The sequence below is a fragment of the Pristiophorus japonicus genome, chromosome 13 (genome assembly GCF_044704955.1).
Source record: "Pristiophorus japonicus isolate sPriJap1 chromosome 13, sPriJap1.hap1, whole genome shotgun sequence".
NCBI classification, from domain to species: Eukaryota; Metazoa; Chordata; class Chondrichthyes; family Pristiophoridae; genus Pristiophorus; species Pristiophorus japonicus.
The window spans coordinates 17,853,906-17,878,957 of NC_091989.1; the positions used below are offsets into that span (position 1 = coordinate 17,853,906).

A 25,052-nucleotide genomic window follows, 5' to 3' on the forward strand; every position below is an offset into this window, starting at 1 on the left:
GTTGCGGCACTCACCAGGACGCTGTACTGCGACACCGAGATGTTGCTCGGGCTGACGCTGAGTCTGACACACTGCTTGATGTCGGAGGCGAACCTGCGGAGCTCGGTCGAGCGCTTGCATTTATCTTTCCTCGTGCACCTGAAACAAAGAGAGGTCCAATGTGAGATAAAGGGACCTGAGCCAGGGATACCAGCACATCCTGGGCCTCAGCCCACGTCCATCCTGAGTTAGGACAACTACAATTGGGCTCAGGGTTCTGGATTCTAGAGGGGGAAACAGTTAGGTAGGATTCATGGTTCTAATCCCTATATAGTAACACCCCCACCACCACCTTTGCTGGAAAGTCTGCCTGTGAAAATTGGTTATTGTAATGTATGCACCTGTGAGTATGCTCAGAGGTTTGTAGAGCTGTTGAGTGTTGGTGTGCGTCAGCACCCAGCAAGTGACTTTCCGCCTTCAGACCCTGCAGAGATACCTGTACGTCGAGCCCCCTCCTAGATGGTGTGCGCTGGCGACGCATTTCTTCCGCCAGCAGTACTGCCTCAATTACGAGACGCAGCTCCTGTTTGTGAGCCTGGGGGGGGGCGTCAGGACCACCGTCCAGGAGCTGCCTGTCTTTTACCAGCAACTCATCAGGGTCTGGAACAGAGTCGCCACCAAGCGCAGCTCTCCACCGTCTGGAGTGGTGGCTGTTCTGCAGGAGCCGCTGCTCAGCAATCCGTACCTCCACGACCGCGGTTTTAGGTGGCAGGCAGACGAGAGGGCTGTGGCTGGCAAGGTGACCAGGGTCAGGGACCTGCTCGATGGCGGAGGAGCGGGCTGGATGGCGCCAGACGTGCTGGCACGGCGCCTAAACTGGGCCGACGTCCGCCGCGCGGCCGATGCCATCGAGTCGCTAAAAACAGCGCTGGGCCCTGACTCCGTTAGGTGTGTCGAGGAGGCTCAAGCACGTGGGGAGATCCCGTCCGAACTGACCCCCGTCCGGACGGAATTCCTCATCGCGCCAAGCCCCGGAACCTCCCTCGGGAGCCGGCGCCTCACAACTTGAGCCGCCTCGGGGAAATCTCCTCCGTGCCTTTCAGTTCTGCGCGGAGGGGTTTCCTGTACGGGCTGCTCCTGCACACTCTCAACCTCGCCATCCTCGTCTGCCGACCGGACACGCCATGGCGTACCATCTTGCCGTCCGGAGGAGGCGGGGGTCCCCGATGGAGTGCACTCTACACGGGAGTCCTCCCACTATTTATCGGGGACTTGGCCTGGAGGGTGGTGCACGGAGCAGTCCCGTGCAACAAATTTTTAAGCCGGTTCACGGACTCCCAGGCCGCCTGCAATTTCTGCGGTCTGGAGGAGTCCGTGTTCCATGTTTTTATTGAATGCACGAGGTTGCAGCCCCTGTTTCATTATTTGAAGGGGCTGCTCCTGAAATTCTGGTTGTACCTCAGTCCCACACTCCTGATCTTTGGGCACCTTGTGCGGAGGGGAGCGGGTAGGTCCGAAGGCCTCCTCGTAGAACTGCTCCTGGGCACGGCCAAGGGGGCCATCAGCCAGTCCAGGCAGCGGGCGGTCGAGGGGGTTGTTCAGCCCGAATGCCTGCCTCTCTTCACGCCTACATCCGAGCCAGGGTGTCCCTGGAGATGGAGCATGCGGTGTCCACCGGTACGCTCGCGGCCTTCCGCGAGAGGTGGGCGCCAGAGGGACTGGAGTGCATTATCACCCCCGGCAACCAAATTTTAATTTGATTTTTATATGTTTTAAAGTTTAATTTGTTTTATTGCCGGTTTTAGTGTACCCCACCTTTTAGCCAGGGGGCACTTGTAAAATTTGTATTTTTTAGTGCCAAAAAAACCCCCCCAAAAAAACAAAAAATCACAAAAAAAACACAAAAGAAAAGGACACTTGAAAAGTGTTTGGAGTGTCCCCCAGATCAGGGGGCGCTTGATTTAACTGTTTAATTTTGTTTTCAACAAAAAAAGTTGTAGAGCTGTTGAGTGTTGGTGTGCGTCAGCACCCAGCATGCGACTTTCTGTCTTCAGATCCTGCAGAGATACCTGTACGTCGAGCCCCCTCCTAGATGGTGGCGACGCATTTCTTCCGCCAGTAGTACTGCCTCAATTACGAGACGCAGCTCCTGTTTGTGAGCCTGGGGGGGGGGGCATCAGGACCACCGTCCAGGGGCTGCCTGTCTTTTACCAGCAACTCATCAGAGTCTGGAACAGAGTCGCCACTAAGCGCAGCTCTCCACCATCTGGAGTGGCGGCTGTCCTGCAGGAGCTGCTGCTCAGGAATCTGTACCTCCACGACCGCGGTTTTAGGTGGCATAGAAACATAGAAACATAGAAAATAGGTGCAGGAGGAGGCCATTCGGCCCTTCTAGCCTGCACCGCCATTCAATGAGTTCATGGCTGAACATGCAATTTCAGTACCCCATTCCTGCTTTCTCGCCATACCCCTTGATCCCCCTAGTAGTAAGGACTACATCTAACTCCTTTTTGAATATATTTAGTGAATTGGCCTCAACAACTTTCTGTGGTAGAAAATTCCACAGATTCACCACTCTCTGGGTGAAGAAGTTTCTCCTCATCTCGGTCCTAAATGGCTTACCCCTTATCCTTAGACTGTGACCCCTGGTTCTGGACTTCCCCAACATTGGGAACATTCTTCCTGCATCTAACCTGTCTAAACCCATCAGAATTTTAAACGTTTCTATGAGGTCCCCTCTCATTCTTCTGAACTCCAGTGAATACTCCCTCAATAGCAAGAATGTCCTTCCTCAGGTTAGGAGACCAAAACTGTACACAATACTCCAGGTGTGGCCTCACCAAGGCCCTGTACAACTGCAGTAACACCTCCCTGCCCCTGTACTCAAATCCCCTCACTATGAAGGCCAACATGCCATTTGCTTTCTTAACCGCCTGCTGTACCTGCATGCCAACCTTCAATGACTGATGTACCATGACACCCAGGTCTCGTTGCACCTCCCCTTTTCCTAATCTGTCACCATTCAGATAATAGCCTGTCTCTCTGTTTTTACCACCAAAGTGGATAACCTCACATTATACTTCATCTGCCATGCATTTGCCCACTCAACTAACCTATCCAAGTCACTCTGCAGCCTCATAGCATACTCCTCGCAGCTCACACAGCCACCCAACTTAGCATCATCCGCAAATTTGGAGATACTACATTTAATCCCCTCGTCTAAATCATTAATGTACAATGTAAACAGCTGGGGCCCCAGCACAGAACCTTGCGGTACCCCACTAGTCACCGCCTGCCATTCTGAAAAGTACCCATTTACTCCTACTCTTTGCTTCCTGTCTGACAACCAGTTCTCAATCCATGTCAGCACACTACCCCCAATCCCATGTGCTTTAACTTTGCACATTAATCTCTTGTGTGGGACCTTGTCGAAAGCCTTCTGAAAGTTCAAATATACCACATCAACTGGTTCTCCCTTGTCCACTCTACTGGAAACATCCTCAAAAAATTCCAGAAGATTTGTCAAGCATGATTTCCCTTTCACAAATCCATGCTGACTTGGACCTATCCTGTCACCTCTTTCCAAATGCACTGCTATGACATCCTTAATAATTGATTCCATCATTTTACCCACTACCGATGTCAGGCTGACCGGTCTGTAATTCCCTGTTTTCTCTCTCCCTCCTTTTTTAAAAAGTGGGGGTTACATTGGCTACCTTCCACTCGATAGGAACTGATCCAGAGTCAATGGAATGTTGGAAAATGACTGTCAATGCATCCGCTATTTCCAAGGCCACCTCCTTAAGTACTCTGGGATGCAGTCCATCAGGCCCTGGGGATTTATCGGCCTTCAATCCCATCAATTTCCCCAACACAATTGGCAGGCGGACGAAAGGCTGTGTCTGGCAAGGTGACCAGGGTCAGGGACCTACTCGATGGCGGAGGAGCGGGCTGGATGAAGCCAGACGAGCTGGCACGGCGCCTACCCTGGGCCAACGTCCAGTGCACAGCCAATGCCACCGAGACGCTAAAAACAGCACTGGGCCCCAACTCTGTTGGGTGTGTCGAGGAGGCTCAAGCACGTGGAGAGATCCTGTCCGAACTGACCCCTGTCCGGACGGAATTCCTCATCGGCGCCAAGCCCCGAAACCTCCCTCGGGAGCCGGCGCCTCACAACTTGAGCCTCCTCGGGGAAATCCCCTCCTTGCCTTTCAGTTCTGCGCGGAGGGAATTCCTGTACGGGCTGCATTTGCACACTCTCCACGTTGCCATCCTCGTCTGCCGTCCCGACGTGCCATGGCGCACCATTTTTCCGTCCGGAGAAGGCGGGGGTCCCCAATGGAGTGCTCTCTACGCGGGAGTCCTCCCTCTATTTATTGGGGACTTGGCCTGGAGGGTGGTGCAGGGAGCAGTCCCATGCAATAAGTTTTTAAGTCAGTTCACGGGCTCCCAGGCCGCCTGTAATTCCTGCGGTCTAGAAGAGTCCGTGTTCCACGTTTATGTTGAATGCGCGAGGTTGCAGCCCCTCTTCCAATATTTGGAGGGGCTGCTCCTCAAATTCTGGTTGCACCAGTCCCACACTCCTGATCTTTGGGCACCCTGTGCGGAGGGGAGCGGGTAGGTCCGAGGGCCTCCTCGTAGGACTGCTCCTGGGCACAGCCAAGGGTGCCATCAGCCGGTCCAGGCAGCGGGCGGTCGAGGGGGTCGTTCAGCCCGACTGCCTGCCTCTCTTCCGTGATTACATCCGAGCCAGGGTGTCCCTGGAGATGGAGCACGCGGTGTCCACCGGTACGCTCACGGCCTTCCGCGAGAGGTGGGCACCGGAGGGACTGGAGTGCATCATCACCCCCAGCAACCAAATTTTAATTGGACCATTTAAGTTTGAAGTTTAATTTGTTTACGTTTGTCGGTTTTAGTCCCCCCCCGCTTTTAGCCAGGGGGCACTTTGTATAATTTCTCTTTTTAGTGTTACCACCCTTGTAGGTGGCATTTGTTTAAAGTGCACAACTAAAATAGTTGAACTGGTAATGTGTAGTGTGATTGTTAAACCTTTGCTAATAAACCAACTAGTTCTTAATAGCAATGTGTTGCTATGAATTCTTAAGCAAAGAATCCATGAAGCAAATACATTATAGTTAAAAGGAAGAACAGGAAGATCTTCCCCCATAAAGCACCTTTATCAAGTCCCTTGACAACAACAGTAACATACATTTATATAGCGCCTTTAACGTAGTAAAACATCCCAAAGTACTTCAGAGGAGCTTTATCAAACAGAATTTGACACTGAGCCTCATAAGGAGATAGTAGGACAGGTGACTAAAATCTTGACCAAAGAGGTAGGTTTTAAAGAGCGACTTAAAAGAGGAGAGAGGCGGAGAGGTTGAGGGAGGGAATTCCAGAGCTTAGGGCCCAGGCAGCTGAAGGCACGGCCGCCAATGGTGGAGCGATGAAAAGCGGGGATGAGGAAGAAGCCAGAATTGGAGAAGCTCAGAGATCTCGAAGAGTTGTGGGGCTGGAGGAGGTCACAGAGATGGGGAGGGGGCGAGGCCATGAAGGGATTTGAAAACAACGATGTGAATTTTAAAAGCAAGGCATTGCCGGACCGGGAGCCAATGGAGGTCAGTGAGCACAGGGCTTCAAATACATTGAATTAATAGAACTGGCTGTTATATGTGATGTGCTAACACTTAGGAGGCGGCCGGGTGCGGGGGCAGGGACAGAGTTACGTATGCCTCGGAGCAGAGCTTTGCCGGTGGGCCATGTGGATCGGGAGAATCCGGGCGCACCACCCAGGGTCTGTCACACACCGTTTGCCAAATCGACTCTTCGATGTCTCGGCTCACACATGCAAAGTGACTGCTTGAGTGAAGAAATGGTGGCGCCCATGGATCCACACCCCAGAACGAGTCAGCACTTTCAGAAGCAGGTAGACAAGAGTGAATAAAACCTGGCCAATACATGACTCTGTGAGCAAGTACTCCAAAGTTGCCTGGATTCAAATCTCCCAAGACCAGCAACAATCTAATTCAAGGATAATGTCCTTGAAATATGACTTGGTAATGAGATAAGTGTATGGAATAATATGTTTCCGTTCATCAGGAAGCTTTCTACATCAACTCTCTGCTACCAAGTTCCCTCATTTGAGAGGAGGGAGAACTTTAAGATGAGCTTTTTCTCCCTCCTTGCATTCAGTCCGCCAAGGTCTGGTCCTAATGGTGAGGGGATTATATGGACGTGCCTTGAAGGAACTGACCCAGGATGCACCACAGTCTCAGAACAGTTGAAGTACATTTACAGGGTTTAAAATGTACACTGGACTATTTTGAAACAGACCAATGGAAGGAGAGGAGGCATGGACCAATGGAGGGAGAGGGGGAGTGGACCAATGGAGGGAGAGGGGGAGTGGACCAATGGAGGGAGAGGGGGAGTGGACCAATGGAGGGACACTGGGCATGGACCAATGGAGCGACACAGGGCGGAGGCCAATAACACCATGTCAAATTATACACGACAAGTGGCTTCCCCAGGGTGAAGACATGATCATCTTTGATCATCGATTATAGAACCTGAGTCGAGCAGTGCCCACTGGTCTTGGAAGGTGTCAGGCATACAGGTGAACACTGCACCAGCGCTCTCGAATGTCATCTTGTCATACACAAAGCCACAAAAGAGGAGCACGAAGATGGGGCTATTGGGGCCCAGTGGCAATAAAGTTCTTTATATGTCACAGGCTTATAACCTAAAAAATCTCGAGCAAGATCCGAGGTTGAAAGCAGCTAGTCTTTTCCAACAGGTAGCGGTGAAATATGTGGGACAAAGTCCCAGCAAAAGCAGTTTTGTCGGGGCAGTGACGGGGGTGGTGCAGGGTGGTGGAGGGGGGGGGCGGGGGACAGAAAGATGAGACAATTGGTTCTTTAACAAGGATGTAGCTAATATCCGATTGGGAATAGGTCGGTGGTTACAGGGATAGATAGAAACTGAGATGACACATAATCCATGGGACACAGTTACTGCGCTGCTGGAGAAAGGGGAAAGGAATATTTTACATAGCTACAGCACAGAAGCAGATCATTCGGCCCAACTGGTTTATGCTCCACACGAGCCTCCTCCCACCTTACTTTATCTCACTCAATCAGCATATCTTTCTATTCCTTTCTCACTCATGTACTTATCTAGTTTCCCCTGAAATACACCTCTGCTCTTTGCCACATCTACTCCTTGTGGTAGCGAGTTCCACAATCTAAATATTCTCGGAGTAAAGAGGTTTCTCCTGAATTCTTCACTGGATTTATTAGTGACTATCATATATGTATGGTCCCTAGTTTTTGGTCTTCCTGCAAGTGGAAACATCTTCTCCACGTCTACCCTATCAAAACTCTTCAGAATTTTGAAGACCTCCATGAGGTCACCCCTCAGCTTTCTCTTTTCTAGAGAAAAGATGCCCCAGCCTGTTATCGTGTCTGATTTCTGCTATCATCCTTGTAAAAATGTCATTATGTAAAGTGCCTATTTCTCTTTGCATGCATGTTAAATTCACTGCAGTTATAGGAAAGAGATTAGCATAGGAATTGAATCACAGCTTTATTGCAGTGATCAGGAAGGCCAATGGAATCTTGGCCTTTATTGCAATGGGGATGGAGTATAAAAGCAGGGAAGTCTTGCTACAGCTATACAGGGTATTGGTGAGGCCAACCTGGAAAACTGCGTGCAGTTTTGGTTTCCATATTTACGAAAGGATATACTTGCTTTGGAGGCAGTTCAGAGAAGGTTCACTCAGTTGATTCCGGAGATGAGGGGGCTTGACATGAGGAAAGGTTGAGTAGGTTGGGCGTCTACCCATTGGAATTCAGAAGAATGAGAGGTGATCTTATTGAAACGTATAAGATTATGAGGGGGCTTGACAAGGTGGATCAGAGAGGATGTTTACACTGATGGGGGAGACTAGAACGAAAGGGCATGATCTTAGAATAAGGGGCCACCCATTTAAATCTGAGGAGAAATTTCTTCTCTCAGAGGGTTGTAAATCTGTGGAATTCATCGCCTCAGAGAGCTATGGAAGCTGGGACATTGAATAAATTTAAGATAGACATAGACAGTTTCTTAAATGATAAGGGGATAACGGGTTATGGGGAGCGGGCAGGGAAGTGGAGCTGAGTGCATGATCTTATTGAATGGCGGAGCAGGCTCGAGGGGCCATATGGCCTACTCCTGTTCCAATTTCTTATGTTCTTATCATTCTTAATGTATTCTATAATGGTTTCTGGGGCCAACTGTGTTGTATACTGTTAAAGTACCTCCCTTAACATCAGTTGCAACCTTAATGTTGACGATACACACAGAGTAGAGTGATGTGTGCTGGGCTGTTACTGACTTTGATAAAACCATGAGGTTTCCTACTCTTGAGGCAATGAGGACAGGCCACAAAAAGTCCAACAAATAAACACGGCCTTTCTGTTTCAGCAATATTGCCTGCTAATTACCTCTCGCTGTTGGCCTAGCCTTGGGAATTCAAGTGTGACCCCATTCATTGCCGTATAAAGAGCTGCAAGGGCTTGTAAGCTGCAGGCTTCATTGACAAGAGTTACATATGGAGGCCTTACGCTGCAGTGTCCGCTGTGGCTCAGTGGGCAGCACCCTCACCTCTGAGTCAAAAGGTTGTGGGTTCAAGTCCTGCTCCAGAGACTTGAGCACAAAAATCTATGCTGACACGCCAGTGCAGTGCTGAGGGAGTGCTGCACTGTCAGAGGTGCTGTCTTTCGAGTGCGAAGTTAAACAGAGGCCCTGTCTGCTCTCTCAGGTGGAGGTAAGAGTAAAAGATCCTATTTGAAGAAGGGCAGGGGAGTTCTTTCGGTGTCCTGGGCCCAATATTTATCCCTCAACCAACATCACTAAAACAGTTTATTTGGTCATTATCACATTGCTGTTTGTGGGAGCTTGCTGTGTGCAAATTGACTGACGCGTTTCCCACATTACATCAGTGTCTACACTTCAAAAAGTGTTTCATTGGCTGTGAAGTGCTTTGGGACGTCGTGAAAGGCAAGAGAAGAGGGGAAACTATTGAAACATAAAAATTGCTCACAAAACAATTGCCTAACAATATCCTGATGTTCGGAAATTCTTCCCTCCTTGAAACAAAATGGTCCAAACGCCTCCAGATTTCTAGTAAGTAACTGTGCCATGCTGGTCAGGAAGATTCCAGATTTAACCCCCCCAATCCGCGTTGGCTTAGCTGACCTCAGCCACATAGGTGCAACAATAGGCCTCAGGCCCTCGACATCCTGGGATTGGGAGGGGTAAAACCCACCCGCATTCCCATGGTGACCAATGCAGGCGAACATTGATCACTACACAGTTGAATAGCGCACCGACAATCTCCGTGTGGCGGGCTCACGAAGTGCTACGCGAGTAAGGAGTTAATGCCTTCAGAAGAAGAATGGGGAACTTTGACTGGAGATGGGAGGGGCCGAACACACAAAGCGTTCCTATTGTTCCAGAGACACAAGTGCTCAAAACCAGAGGGACCCATCATACAGACGTCGGCACCTGAAGAAAAGGATTCGTAGGCTGGGAATTCTCCAGGGTGCAGTAAAAAATACATTTGTATCACCATTAGCCTATCTCCACAATACAATCAGGGAGACAAAAAACCCTTTTAAGTGAAACTACTTTCCCATTATCACCGCATGAGGGAATCTAATCTTGATTGAACCCTGGGCCCACGTACTGTGTATGAGCTTTTTATTCCCCGCACTGCCTAGCAGATCCACCTCATTGGCTCCTGTTGCGTCTGATTACATCCCAAGGAGTTGGATCCAGGCTGATGGGACACCACCTTCCTGTTGGGGGAAGGTGTTCCACCAACTTAACCCTTACACAAGACCCAAGAGACTATTTTTCACTCTTCCTCCCATTTGAAAATGCTGATTCTAGCTGCGGGGTGACAGCTTCACGGGCACAGAAGTTCCTTTAATACCTCACCGAGGGATTGTTCCTCATAAGAACTTGCATTTATATAGTGCCTTTCACAACCTTAGCACATCCCAAAGTGCTTTACAGGCAATGAAGTAATTGACGTGTAGTCACTGTGGAAATGTAGGGAAATGTGTGGAGACCGAGGTCAATAAGGGTTTTGTTAGGCAAGGGGTATCAAGGGCTATGGAGCAAAGGCGGGTAAATGGAATTGAGGATCTGATCAGCCGTGATCGAATTGAATGTCGGAGCAGGTATCAAACGGCCCACTCCTGTTCCCATGTTCCAGTTTGCAAGCCTCGGAACCGCAATAAGTCCACGCACCTGCCTGCTGGTCCCGGATCCACAGAGACTCACACTCCTGGGCTGCGGGCGAAAGCCTGCATAGAGACCGACGTATCTGAGCGGTGCAAGCGGTTCGCAAGCGCCCCTGGGATTATGTGGGCCAGCCCAACCAATCAGAAAGGGGATTCCCATTATGCTTATGGGGATTCCATTTACATACAGAATCCCCATCGGTTTAGCAGGAATCACCCCAAAAATAGATGGACATGAAATTAAAACAATTACATGTTTAAAATTAATTAAAATTCAATTTCATTAAACATTTACAACAAAAATAAAATTTTTTGCAAAATAAATTTAAACCTTTTTTTTTTAAAAAAGGGGCCAAAAATAAACTTATTTTAAAGGTTTATGAATGTTACAATGATTTTAAAAATTTGATTTTTAAAATATTTATTTTCACCTTTTCGCTGGAAAAAGAACGATCTATGCCTGCTTTGACCAGGCGTAAAAGTTTCATGGACATTCGCTGGGCAAGAGTTGGACAAATAGCCCAAATCTTCACAAGCGAAAGTCCATTTCCTGCCCATGAGGAGAATCTGTCAAGAAGATTCTCGACAGATCGCGAGTTCCGGGTTTTTGTGCATGCGTAGCCCATGCGTAATCCCGCAACCTGTGAGGTGCGTACAACCGCATACACACCGGACCACGGAGCCCACATCTTGCTTGCAATCCTTGTGTCCACACTGGCTCAAATGAACTTGTCCCCAAAAATATGATTCCTTCCACCTCTGCTGGGTGTAGGGTCACAATAATAAGCGAATATTAATACCGCTAATTACAATAAATTTCCATAAATTCATGTCGGCATGGCAGAATTAGAATTGAGTGCTGCGGATCAAATCGCCTCACTCAGCACGGGAATATTAACGTATTAACACAGCAACGTCGCCCCTGATCGCAGGCTATTCGAAAGGACCGGGCGAGAGAGAGAAAGAGAAAGATAAAATGGAAAAAAAGAAAGATAAAAAGGCCTGACGAAAAAGTGAAAGACAAACTTTCAGAAAGGGAGGGAGACAGAGCAAAAAAAAAGAGAAAGTAAGGAGGAGGAAGAGTGAGAGAGAAAATAATAAAGCTTTAAAAAAATTCCATGATGCCTGTGCACATGGGGATTTAAGAAAGACTTGCATTTATATAGCGCCTTTCACGACCAACGGATGTCTCAAAGCGCTTTACAGCCAATGAAGTAGTTTTGGAGTGCAGTCACTGTTGTAATGTGGGAAATGCGGCAGCCAACTGGCGCACAGCAAGCTCCCACCAACAGAAATGTGACAATGACCAGATAATCTGTTTTTGTGATGTTGATTGAGGGATAAATATTGGCCAGGGCACCGGGGAGAACTCTTCTTCGAAATAGTGCCATGGGATCTTTTACGTCCACCTGAGAGAGCAGACGTCTCGTCCAAAAGAGGGATTTGCCCAAATGGTGCCAGGGATGAGGGTCCTCAGTCATGTGGAAAGGCTGGGATTGTCCTCCGGCAGAGCAGAGAAGGTTAAGGAGAGATTTGAAAGAGGTGTACACAATCATGAATGCTTTTGGTAGAATAGATAGGGAGAAACAGTTTCCACTGGAAGAGAGTCGATAGCCAGAGGACACAGATTTAAGATAACTGGCAAATGCAGGGGGGAGCGACTGGCGAATGGGGAGTTTATTTACACAACTAATTGTTGTGCTGGGCAATGCATGGCCTGAAAGGGCGGTGGAAGCAGATTCAACGATAACTTTCTGAAGGTAATTGTATAAAAACTTGAAAAGGAAAAATTTGTAGAGTTATTAGGAAAGAACAGAGGGAGTGGGGCTAATTGGATCGCTCTTTCAAAGAGCCGACACAAACACAGTGGGCCGTATGGCCTCCTTCTGTGCTGGATCATTCAATGAGGACTGTTTGCGCATGTGTGCAGTTGTGTGAAAATCTGCATAAAAGTGCAATTTTCATTTCTGCGGTGAAAGGCGGCAGCGGAAATCCATCACCTGCTCCTCCCGAGCAGTCCTTCTGTCCTGCCATGCCATCCTGTTCACTCTTACTCCCGGCATGTGAAGTAAGCGAGCAACGTTAACAGCACCAGGGCTGCAGGCCCAATCATCAGAAAGTGATTCCAAAGAAAAAAGAAGAAATTAAATGATGAGAGTGGGACAGGAATGTTTCTATGGGGTACTGAAGTTGCATGTTCAGCCATGAACTCATTGAATGGCGGTGCAGGCTAGGAGGGCCGAATGGCCTACTCCTGCACCTATTTTCTATGCTTCTTCTATGTTTCTAAACAAAAGCTCAGCTCAGAGGCTTTCCCCGGCCCCAGCTAAGCACAGACACAGATCTCTACCCATGGCCAGCCTGTCCATCAACATCCTGCAAAATGAGCACATCCATCAGAATCAGCCTGTCGGGCAAGCTTTCATTGCGTTACATCGAGCAGTTCAATCACCTGTCTTCCGTGCAGAAACCCGCCACCTCCTTGCAACTTGCAGCCCCCGCACACTGCCTCCTGAGGCTCGCCTTTCATGGGTTGTGCCAAAAGGGCAGAATCTGAGAAAGATCTGAATTTTCCTCTGTCAAAATAGCAGCCACAATAAACGGGGATTTGTACAGCTTCAGAGACAGAAGCTGCGATAGCAATCGGTGTTGGCTGACTTGTCGATTGATAGATAGAACTTGCACTTATATAGCACCTTTCACAACCTTAGGATGTGCCAAAGCGCTTTACAGCCAAAGAAGTACTTTTTTGAAGTGTCGTCATTGCTGTAATGTAGGAAACGCGGCAGCCACTTTGCGCACAGCAAGCTCCCACAAACAGCAATGTGATAATGACCAGATAATCTGTTTTAGTGATGTTGGTTGAGGGATAAATATTGGTCAGGACACCAGGAATAACTTCCCTCCTCTTCTTTGAAATAGTGCCGAGGGATCTTTTACATCCACCTGAGAGAGCAGACGGGGCGGGGCCTCGGTTTAATGCCTCATCTGAAAGACGACACCTCAGACAGTGCAGCAGTCCCTCAGTTCTGCACGGGGAGTGTTGGCCTAGATTTTGTCTCTAGACTACGTACTTGAAGACAAGAACCAAAAGCAGCGGGAGCCCAATTTGTTCCCACGAGGAACTTGGTGCTGTGAAGCAAAAGGATATCAAGTATTGATGAAATCAGGCAAATAATGGTAAGTCACCACTACATCTCAGCGGGCTGTGCACATTAACTGTTGTATCGACAGTGATGGAAGTGAATGAGAGCTGTTATTTATTGACGGGTTAGATTAGTGCAGAATCAATATTAACATAAATGGCTTCCTGTCACAGCACAATCAAAGCTGAGGTACACACATGCTTTCTCACATTAGAAGCACTTTGTTCTTACGGCGAGGTTTTTAAAGAGGGCATCTGTACTGACCCTACCAGTGCTGACCTCCCTCCCCTCCCCTCCCCCCCCGCCCGCCGCACTTATTGCGTCTCCCCCGCCGCTGGTGTGACGATGCAACAGCCTCTGCTGCGATTAGAAAAACATTCATCATACAGCTACTGAGGTGGGCTCACGACATCGGCTTTGCGTGCACAATCTCGCTCTTGATACAGTCATCCTCCACAGTCTCCCTTGGCAGTTCAACAGTGGGGTGGCAATTGGAGGTCACCAGACACCAGGAATGCTGGCTGAATCTTCTCCTTCCCAGGCCACGGATGCCAAGGCCCATTTGTCGCACAGACTGATGATGGAGCCTGGGCCTGACTGACCTGTACACCTCAGACCACAGCGGGCAGCACCGTCACCCACTAAGCCACTGATTTCCACAGTTACATTGCATCCTGGCTGCCAAATATGGGATGCCAGGCCTAAAAATATAGAGTCCAATTTATTTCTTAAAAGATGAACATTTCCAAAGCCCTTCATGAAGACTAATGTTTTCTAAATCAGATTTTATTCGATTCAATTGAGTAAATCCTTTCTTTATTTACTGACCTATTTACAAATCCGGAGTATTAAATCCCTAAATCTCACTGTTCAATCATTCCTCACATAATCGCAATTCGTTAAATCAAATCTCTCCCACTGGGCACCTGTTCTGCTCTTTGAAGTCTGGATATGTTGAGTCTGCAGTCGCTGCACTAGTTCTTCAGGAAGAAAAATCTTCAACTTAAAAGCTCGGCGTTTGGGAAGTTCTGCTATTAATGTGGATTGAGTGAGGCTTTGTGCCGCGGTTGAGCTCTACGGGTATCTGGCCACGTGTACCCAATCCTCACTCTAATCACACAATGCCCAGAGGAAGACGCCGTGAATTTATTGGGGGCTGTTAATGAAGGGCTAAACGATGATGGGAATTTCCTCGCAGCTGCCCCCTGCTCTGCCGGGGCAACTTCGGCAGAAGTGTGGTGGAAACCTCGTTCACTCGCTACGAGGATATTCCCGGCCAACAGCTTTAGTACGTCTGGAAAAGGGGGAAGAGAAAGAGAGAAATTGGCAGAACGCCAGAACTTAACTGTGGCCAAGATTAGTGAGTGGACGTTTAATGTCGTCACATGGCATTTCTCTTTGTCCATTATTTCAACGCAGATGTTAACCAATTCGCTTTGAACGGGCCAACACCTGTAGCAGACAGAATATGTCAGACAAACTCCTCAAACACTCAACCACGAATCTTAGTAAATATAATTTCCATACTAGACAGAGAGACAGACAGGGATCACGAGGGGGAGAGAGAGAGAGAGAGAGAGACATCACAAGATAGAGAGCAAGAGAGACAGAGGCTGAGGAAGAGAAGCCGAGAGACACACACATAGAAACAGAGAATCCACAAGATGGAGAGGTTTAGAAAAGAGAGTGAGAGAACAAGGGAGACATCTCGAGACAAGAGAGGCAGACCACCAGAAAGCTAGAGATCGAGAAAGAGATAGGGACCAAGAGAGAAAGAGAGACGTATTGATGAAAGGTGGACTTCAAGTTGAAGTTTACACACAGACCGAGAGAGAAATAGAGAGAGAATGCACGAGAGTGAGAACGATCAGGACAAAGACAGAGAGACATAGGAAAAGAGAGAAGAAAAAGACCAATAAAGCAGGTCGCGAGGGAGACGGAATCTGAGACAAACAAGGAAGGGAAGAAACAGAGAGCAAGTGAGACGCGGAGATTGAGAGAGAAAGAGGTGCCGGTATCTGAACAAGCAAGGATTTAATTAAACACTTAAGGTTACAATTAAATAAAGTTCAAAATTAAAGTCCATATTTCATAAACACGAGAATAAACTCATGATTTATTCACTTGGAATCCTAACAAATGTGAAGTATGTTAATATAATCAACAGTCAGAGTTTGGGAAAAGCAAATATTACAAATTAGTCAGCCTGGAGACTACAATTTACTGAATTAATATTAATGTGAGAATTCATTTTTCTTCTCATATTATATGAGACATACATATATTTTTATCATCTTAAACAGATGCTATTCCTGTAGCCTCACGCTCTTCCCTGGGAGAATAGTATAAAGTAGTGGAAGGTTTTGCAGACTGATTAACACCATGAACATGGAGTGCTCCTTCCACAGCCCGAACCATCTCTGCACCAGATAGGGTGGGGTGAGTTAGTCCCATTCGGCAGGGGTGTTTCATGGACCCACCCACTGGACGCAAATATCCCGCTGGACATCGACCCAGAAGTCAGAGCCGGAGCTGTGGTCAGTGCCAACTGGCCGGGAGTGTCTGGAGCGGGGATTCGAACCATGAACCTTCTGACTCAGAGGTGGGAATACGACCAACAACTTGTATTTATATAGCGCCTTTAATGGAGTGAAACGGCCCAAGGCGCTTCACGGGTGTATCATGAGATAAACATTTGACTCCGAGCCGCATAAGTAGGAATTAGCGCTGGTGACCTAAAGCTTGCTCAAAGAGATATGTTTTGAGGAGCATCTTGAAGGAGCAAAGAGAGGTGGAGAGGCGGAGAGGTTTAGGGAGGGAGTTCCAGAGCTTAGGGCCTAGGCTACAAAAAGCACGGCCACCAATGGTTGAGCCATTATAATCAGGGATGCTCAAGAGGGCAGAATTAGAGGAGCGCAGCGATCTCGGGGTGTTGTGGGGCTGGAGGAGATTACAGAGATAGGGAGGGGTGAGGCCATGCAGGGATTTGAAAATAAAGATGAGAATTTTGAAATCGAAGCAATACCACTGATAGTTAAGAAAATTCACGGACTTAATTTAAACCAATTTGCATAATTACTTTGAGGTCCAGCGCCTGTTGTGACATAGGCAAACACTGCCCCACGAGGCGATTGGCCAGTCAAGCTGTGTTTGGGGGCATTGGTTGAGGGAGGGAGGGAGGGAGGAATGTGGTTCAGGATGTCGGGAGTATTCCCTATTTTGTGAGCGGTGCCCTGAGTCGCACCATCCCCCGGAACAGGCAGACGAGGCAGGTTAAGGGGACATCAGGAGGAAGGAATGAATCACAATTGGAGACTTGCGCAAAGCAGATGATGAGATGGAGGATTTGAAGTTTAAAAAGATCTGAATTGATAAGTGACTTTGTGAATAACAATTAAATGCACCACGGTTTAATGCTCTAAAGATTTAAAATGGTAATGATTTGCAAATAGAGCAGACAAAATGATTTACAAATTCTCCAACCAAATCTGATTTGAAAAGGATCTTGCGCTGGGATTTGTTCAAGTTCGTGCCGTTGTAACTGTTGAAAAGCTGATGATTTGCGTTTAATAATCCCTTCACTTGTGGTAACCATGTCAAAGGGATTGATTTAAAGGGGGATTGATACGGCACTGTGGACTAATCAGCCGATTCTATCCTTCCTTCCTTACCTGAAGGTCTCGCCTCATGCTGAAACCATGGTTACATGGACACTAGCAAAGTGTCGCTGCCTCAATTCTTCACCTGCCCAGTGACGGAAGGCGTGTCAGCAGACTATTGACCGTGCATCTCAGATCCTGCCCTCATCCAAGGCACACACACAGGCACAGGCACATTCAAACTGGAGTCGCTGCATAGCGATGAGGTGCAGGGACTGGGGGCTATTTCTCTTATCACCTTTACCCTAGCCCAGGAGGCCAATTGCAGCACCCCTGTCACCCAGGCTAAGATCAGCTAGTGTCAGCCATGGCTCAGTGGATAGCACTCTTTGTTGAGAGTCCGGCCAGAGCGAAGCAGGAGGAGGAAACCTCCCTCTGATTTTTCTCCCGGATTGCTCGCAGAAGTATCTGGGAGGTTAACCTTAAATTCCCAGAGACTCCAGGACAACCTGGGAAGGTACGCAACTGTAAACTCAGCCGCGAAAATGGGATGCAGCCACAATGTCAAAATCCTTTCCCTTTCTCGTCCCATGTCACTCTGAGTCAGAAGTTTGTGGGCACAAGTCCCATAGCGACTTGAGAACATAAGCCAGGCTGGCACTTTAGTGCAGTACTGAGGGAGTGCGGCATTGTCAGAGGTGTCATCTTTCGGATGAGACTTTTTCAGGTGGACGTAAAAGATCCCATGGTACTATTTCAAAGAAGAACAGGGGAGTTATCCTGTGTCCTGGCCAATATTTACCCCTCAACCAACATCACTCAAACAGATCATCTGGTCATTTATCTCATTGCTGTTTGTGGGAGTTTAAAACCTACCTCTTTGACCAAAGTGTCCTGGTCAATATTTATCCCTCAATCAACATCACTAAAACAGATTATCTGGTCATTATCACATTGCTGGTTGTGGGAGCTTGCTGTGCATAAATTGACTGCTGCATTTCCTACATGACAGCAGTGACTTCACTCCAAAAGTACTTCATTGGCTGTAAAGCGCTTTGAGACGTCCAGTGGTCGTGAAACGCGCTATATAAATGTAAGTCTTTCTTTTAACAGCATGGCAGGAGTGGGAAATAAACAAATGTGACACGGGACTAGAAAGGGAAAGGATTTTGACATTGTGGCTGCATCCCATTTTCGCGGCTGAGTTTACAGTTGCGTACCTTCCCAGGTTGTCTGGAGTCTCTGGGAATTTAAGGTTAATCTCCCAGATATTTCTGCGAGCAATCCAGGAGAAAAATCAGAGGGAGATTTCCTCCTCCTGCTTCGCTCTGGCCGGACTCTCAACAAACATTAGGGCAGCCAACATACCCAGGATGCAACAGGCTAGCTGCGGTAAAACCACATGATGGATAGAGATGTTTCTGGAGCACAGAGGATTATGGGTACTGTGGCCACCATTGTTGACTGATTATCACACAGATTGACATCTCAGACAGTTCAGCCTAGATTTTTGTGCTCAAGTCCCTGGAGTGGGATTTGAAACCACAACCTTCTGACTCAGAGGCGAGAGTGCTACCCACTGAGTCACAGCTGACACTATTGCCTCTCTAAGTCACATTCTATCCTACGTAAACTAGAGGTGATCCAAAACTCGGCAGTACATGTCCCAAAACGCACCAAGTCCCACTCACCCATCACCCCCTGTGCTTGTTGACCTACATTGGCTTCTGGTTAAGCAACGCCTCGATTTCAAAATTCCCATCCTTATTTTCAAATCTCTCCATGGCCTCGACCTTCGCTATCTCTGTAATCTCCTCCAGCTCCACAACTCACTTCCCCCCACCCACCCCGCGCAACCCGAGATGCCTGCGCTCTTCTAATTCTACCCTCTTAAGCATCCCTGATTATAATCGCTCAACCATTGGTGGCCATGCCTTCCGTTGCCAAAGCCTCAAGCTCTGGAACTCCCTCCCTAAACCTCTCTGCTTCTCTTTCCTCCTTTAAGACACTCTTTAAAACCTACCTCTTTGACCAAGCTTTTGGTCACCTGCCCTAATTTCTACTTATGCGGCTCAGTGTCAACGTTTTTATCGCATAACACTCCTGTGAAGCACCTGGTGACGTTTCACTACGTAAAAGGCGCAATATAAATACAAGTTGTTGTTGTTGTTGTTGTTTAAAGGAATAATCCGCAATGCTTTAATATTGGGTCTCCTTCTGACAATTATAACCTAGTGAGGCAGACAATATCCTGCCAGGACTCATAAAAATCAAAGAAATACCTCAGCTTATGACAGGCCTCATGATGGAAACCATCAATCTTTCTATATCAGTGACTGAAGACAACTCGAGTTGTTGCTGTAACTACCAGTCAGCCGCTCCTGACGATCACAGAAAGTCTCTCAGGCCACTGGGAGATGTTGCAGGCGGCCAGCTTTCAATAACTGGTGATAACAGCGAGGGTTTTTTTGTTGTTGTTGTAATTATTGAGCAATCTAGGCGAAGGGCCAGGACCCATTGTGCAGGACCCCAGCAAGATGAGAAAGAGACGAGCGAAAGTGGCTCAATGCCTAAACATTTCACAGGAATTCTCAGGATAGAGCTTTCTTTGCGTTGCATCTGCAGTTAGTGGCTGCTTACGTGCCAAAAGAAATGCGCTTTAAAAACTGGCACTAATTTATATTTTGGCCAGTTCTTATGTAATCAGATCAAAGAGGGCCTACGTCATTTTAAACTAGAGTAGGCCCACAACACAATGTTAGTGTGAAGCCCATCTACCCCGGCACATGAAACTCTTCCGCCGAGCCAGTCACATTGCCAACTTAAGAATTGCCAAAACTATAAAAAGAGGCAATCAATCGTTTCGCTCTGGTTTCTCCTGGTGTGCAGCCAGCGATTTATGAGCATCTGCCAATATGTGCGCTCCCCTCACCCAAGAGCAATTAAACTCTGAATGACTTTGTTATATGCCCATGTACAGTAATTAGAGTTTGTCCCATTAAAGGGACCGGCCAACTAAAACACAGCTCCATCTACGCAGCAAGATAATGGGGCTGAATCCGCTGCCCCTACGGGCGCATACGAGGTGTGCACGTGCCCATAGATGCCCCGCACGCACTGCACATGCGCCTCAACCCGGGACTGGCGATCTGTCAAGAGGGCTGTGGCGGCTCAGTCATTGAGTATATTCAAGACAGAGATCAATAAGATATTTGAATATTAAGGGAATTAAGGCATATGGGGATAGTGCAGGAAGGTGGAGTTGAGGTAGAAGATCAGCCATGATCTCACTGAATGGCGGAGCAGGCTCAAGGGGCCAAATGGCCTACTCCTGCTCCTAATTCTTACGTTCTTATGTCAAGAACCCTCTTGGCAGATCGCAACCATCCGACAGATATGGGCCTCCGCGGGCGGAGATTTGCCCAACTTCTGCCCAGCGAATGCCCGTGAAATTGGCTTTTATCAGCGCAAGACCTTTAAAAGAAAGAAAAATTAAAAAAATTCAATAATTTAAACATTTAAAAATCTGTGAAATAAGACAAGTTTATTTTTAGACCCTTTAAAATATGTAAATTTATTTTTCAAAAAACTAAATGTTTGTTTTAAATAATGAATTAAATTCTATTTTGATTAATTTTAAATGTGCGCTGTTTTTAAAAATTTATTTTTTTAAGTGTTTGTGTGTTTTTGGGGGTATTCTCATTATATACAGAACTCACCACAAGTATGAATGGGAAGACCCCAACTTTAATTGGTTGGGCCGGCCCACATGATCACAGGGACGCTTGTGAAGCGCCTGCATCCCTGGGGTACGTGGGCCTCGAAGCAGGCCTTCGCGTAGAGGCCCAGGACCACAAGTCTCCGAACCTCCTGAACCAGTGGGTAAATTCATAGATATTTATACATCATACGGCTCAATATCTTTGCCATTGAAAGCAGAAAGAAACTTGCACTTTTCATGATTTCAGCACATCCTCAAGTGCGTCACAGCCAATGAAGTACCTTTAAAGTCGAGGCAGCCAATTTGCTCAGCGCCATGTCCCACAAGCAACAGTGAGATTAATGGCCAGTTTGGCTGTTTTTGGTGAGGGATGGACTTTGGGTCAGGACATCAGGAGACCTCCCCTGCCCGCCTTCAAAATAATGCCATGGGATCCCCTTTGTGCCCAACTGAACAGGCAGACGGGACCTTGGTTTAACGTCTCATCCGAAAGATGGCACCTCCGACAGTGCAGCACTTCTCCAGTGTCAGCCTGACTTGTGTAGAAGAGGGCTTGAACCCGTGAGTTTCCGCCTCGGAACTCGGAACAAGATGACATTTAAAAAACACACACAAACACAGCGCACCCTCCTATTCACCATAAGAAATGTCATTCCCTCTATCATTCCCTCCCCACTGCTCCTGAGAGTGACTCTTGCTGCAGGCCCACAGATGTTACTAAAGGACATTAGTGAACCAGTTGGGTTTTTACGACAATCCGACAGCTTCATGGTCACTTTTACTGATTCCAGTTTTCCATTTACAGATTTTTCTTTGAAAAACAAATATCAATTCTCAACCTGCCATGCTAGGAATTGAACTCATGTTCCCTGGATTATTAGTCCAGGCTTCTAGAATACCAGGCCGTTAAAATTAACCGCTAAACTAGCATCCCCGATTTCAAGCAACGACAGGACTGGGCCCCTACACTGCAAGCAGTTACCCCACCCTACAAACAGATAGATGTGCCTCTCCTGCTCTCCCCACTGAATTCCTTGTACAATAAGTACACGGTGCATTATAATTACATGGTAGAGCTGCTGAATCCGATCGGGGAAAGAGAACGAATTTCCATCACACGGGGCTCGAGGCATTGTGTGCGCTCAGCTCCAGCAATCGGCTCAATCGGAACCGCTGTATGATAGGGTGGACATTGTACAAACGCACTGACAACCTTCGCACTGAGACTCTACAGCAAATCAAACCAAGGCCAGACCCAGCCAACCCGAGGCCCGCCCACGGAAACCGCCGCTGAGCCAATCCCAGGAGGCGAGCGAGCGCCTGCCTCGAGCGGCCCCACGCAGATGGCGGGCAGAGGGGACGAAGGGAAGCCGCGCGGTGGGAGGGGAGGTCCGCCCTCCCCCTCACACCACTTGAATGCCTTCCCGTGGTTCACCGTGCCCCAGTGTCGCCCTCACGGACTTGATAGTTGCGATGGAGACCAGAGGAACATGATCCCTGGGATTTGGGCTTCACCAACTGGGAAGATGCGGGTTCGGGTGTTGGATGAGGGCAGGACTGAGGTCAGCTGCGAACCCACAATCCCGCCCACTCCCCCCACTGCCTTGTCTACCAACGCTCGAGCCCAAAGGTCACCAAATGGGCAAGGTACCTGAGGGAAAGCCAAGCCTGTGGAGCCAGTCCCAGATGAGGAGTCAATACCTTAAGCAGGGGGAGGGTGAGGAGATCAGCAAGGAAAGGAACACCTTCAAAACCATTTCTCATTCCAGTCACCCAGAAGGCCCATTCTATCATTGTTTGGTTCCCGCTCACCCGTCACCCCTGTGCTCGCTGACCTACAGTGGCTCCCGGTCTGGCAACACCTCCATTTTAAAATTCTCATCCTTGTTTTCAAATCCCTCCGTGCCTCGCCACCTCCCTATCTCTGTAATCTCACAACTCTGAGCGCTCCTCCAATTCTGGCCCTCTTGCGCTTCCCTGATTTTGACGGCCATGCCTTCAGCTGCCAAGGCCCTAAAGCTCTGGAATTCCCTCCCTAAACCTCTTCACCTCTCTCTCCTCCTTTAAGCCGCTCCTAAAAGCCTAGCTCTTTGTCCAAGCTTTTGATCGCCTGTCCTAATGTCTCCTGATGGTGCTCAGTGCCAAAATGTTGTTTGATAATCGCTCCCGTGAGATGCCTTGGGACGTTTCGCTGCGTTAAAGGCGCTATATAAATGCAAGTTGTTGTTCGACCACCCCCACAAAAGGTCCTTCATTGTCAGAAATTGAAGCTTCAACCAAACAGATCATTATCAAGACATAAAGTTCGACTGCAGCCTCACTGCTACCTTGTGGTAATGTAATCTTTTCCAATCTAAGAGGAGTAATGTTGATCACCGCAGCGTGAAATTTGGTTCAATGCCTTGGGAAATCCGAACTGAAGTGCTGTCTTTAAACTGCCCAGATCCTCCACACTGTGATTCGACAGACCGTGCGGGGATTTAACAATCCGCGCTGATCCAATATCGGAGGGCTGTTAACATCATATGAACTTCTGCGCCCATCAACAACAACAACAACAACTTGTATTTATGTAGCAGGTGAAAGATGACAATTCAGGCGCCTATGTCGGACACTGTTCTTTCACCTCAGGAACCCGAGTGTACATCCAAACCCAGACTTTAAAGGAAGGGAAATTACCTGCATTTATATAAATGCCTTTCACCACCTCAGGACGTCACAAAGCGCTTTACAGCTGGTGAAGTAATTTGGAAGTGTGGTCACTGTGGTAATGCAGGAAACCCGGCCGCCAATTTGCGTACAGCAAGCTCCCACAGACAGCAATGTGATAATGTCCAGGTAATTTTTTTTTTTTTTTAAGTGTTGTTGGTTGAGAGATAAATGTTGGCCCGCACACCCGGGATAACTCTTCTGCTCTTCTTCGAAATAATGCCGTGGGATCTTTTGTGTCCTACTGAGCGAGCAGACGGGGGCTTAGTTTTACACCTCATCCGAAAGACGGCACCTCCGACAGTGCAGCACTCTCTCACTAACTGAAGTTGAGTCTCAACCCAAGACAAGTGGACATCTTCCTATGGCATAAAACTGTCCCTAATGCAGATTAGGTCATGAGTAATAGATTACCAGCCCAGAGATGGTGGGATGAAATAGACTGGTGCTTCTATTTTCTCTCATACATAACAAAAAAACAGATTATCTGGTCATTACCACATTACTGTTTGTGGGAGCTTGCTGTGCGCAAAATTGGCCACCGCGTTTCCCTAATCATGACAGTGACTACACTCCAAAAGTACTTCTTTTGGCTGTAAAGAGCTTTAAGACGTCTCGGTGGTCGTGAAAGGCGCTATATAAATGCAAGTCTTTCTTTACTTTTCATACGGGTGCAGTACACACTGGGTAACAGTGCGCAATCCGTCCTGTGGGTCTCGGGTGTTATATCCTTGTCTCCTGTGCATTGGCAATAATCATTGGGCAACAGTCCCATGGAGTGCTGAAGAATGTGCTTGTGCAGTCGCTCAGTCTCTACCACCATACATGGACTCTATAAACTGGTACGGAACAGAAGCTGATATTGTAGAGCAGGGAAAGCCATTATTGAGTTGCCTGGTAACTCAGCTAGACATAAACACAAGCATTGTACCTTGCCCGAATAGCTGGTACTTGTACAAATGACTTTACATGTTCTATATAAAAAGTACAACTCCCCTCATTCCCATTAAACGTATCTGTACAAATGACACACTTGTCCTGAATAAACAATGTAGACACTTCCAAAATTAATGGTCTCCTGTGTAAATACTGTATGCCTTCCACATAAACACACTATATTTCCCCATATAAATAGTATACACCTCTTGTATAATGATGTAGCCTGTCACCACAAGACACATGGGACATTCCTAGCAGTGCTGGCTTTTCACAATGTACTCTCTCGCTCCTCCAACCCACACAGGCACTTATATTGCAAAATTGCTTCTATTCAACATGTCACTTCAGTGCACTGCGGACCACTGTCTGTGCAGTTGTCGGAGAAAGCTGAGATCTAAATCTCCCCGTGCCGCAGAGAATCCATGAGATCAGGCCGGCGACAGAAAAAAAATAAAAGCCCGCACCCATTGCTGGCCTGTACTAAGTGGGCCCAGAGCTCGGCCTAATTGAACAAGTACTTTGGTTCAGTATTCACTAAGGAGGACACAAACAACCTTCCGGATATAAAAGTGGTCAGAGGGTCTATTAAGGAGGAGGAACTGAGGGAAATCTTTATTAGTCGGGAAATTGTGTTGGGGAAATTGATGGGATTGAAGGCCGATAAATCCCCAGG

At 47.8% G+C, this 25,052-nt stretch overlaps 1 protein-coding gene across 1 annotated transcript in view; it reads right to left on the reverse strand.

Annotated features, from left to right (window-relative positions):
* Positions 1 to 25,052, reverse strand: part of plxna4 (plexin A4) — a 647,412-nt gene that overhangs the window by 223,741 nt on the left and 398,619 nt on the right. The window contains exon 6 of the mRNA XM_070897188.1: positions 15 to 138. Coding sequence (XP_070753289.1) covers positions 15 to 138 — 124 coding nt within the window. The remainder of the gene's footprint in view (positions 1 to 14; positions 139 to 25,052) is intronic.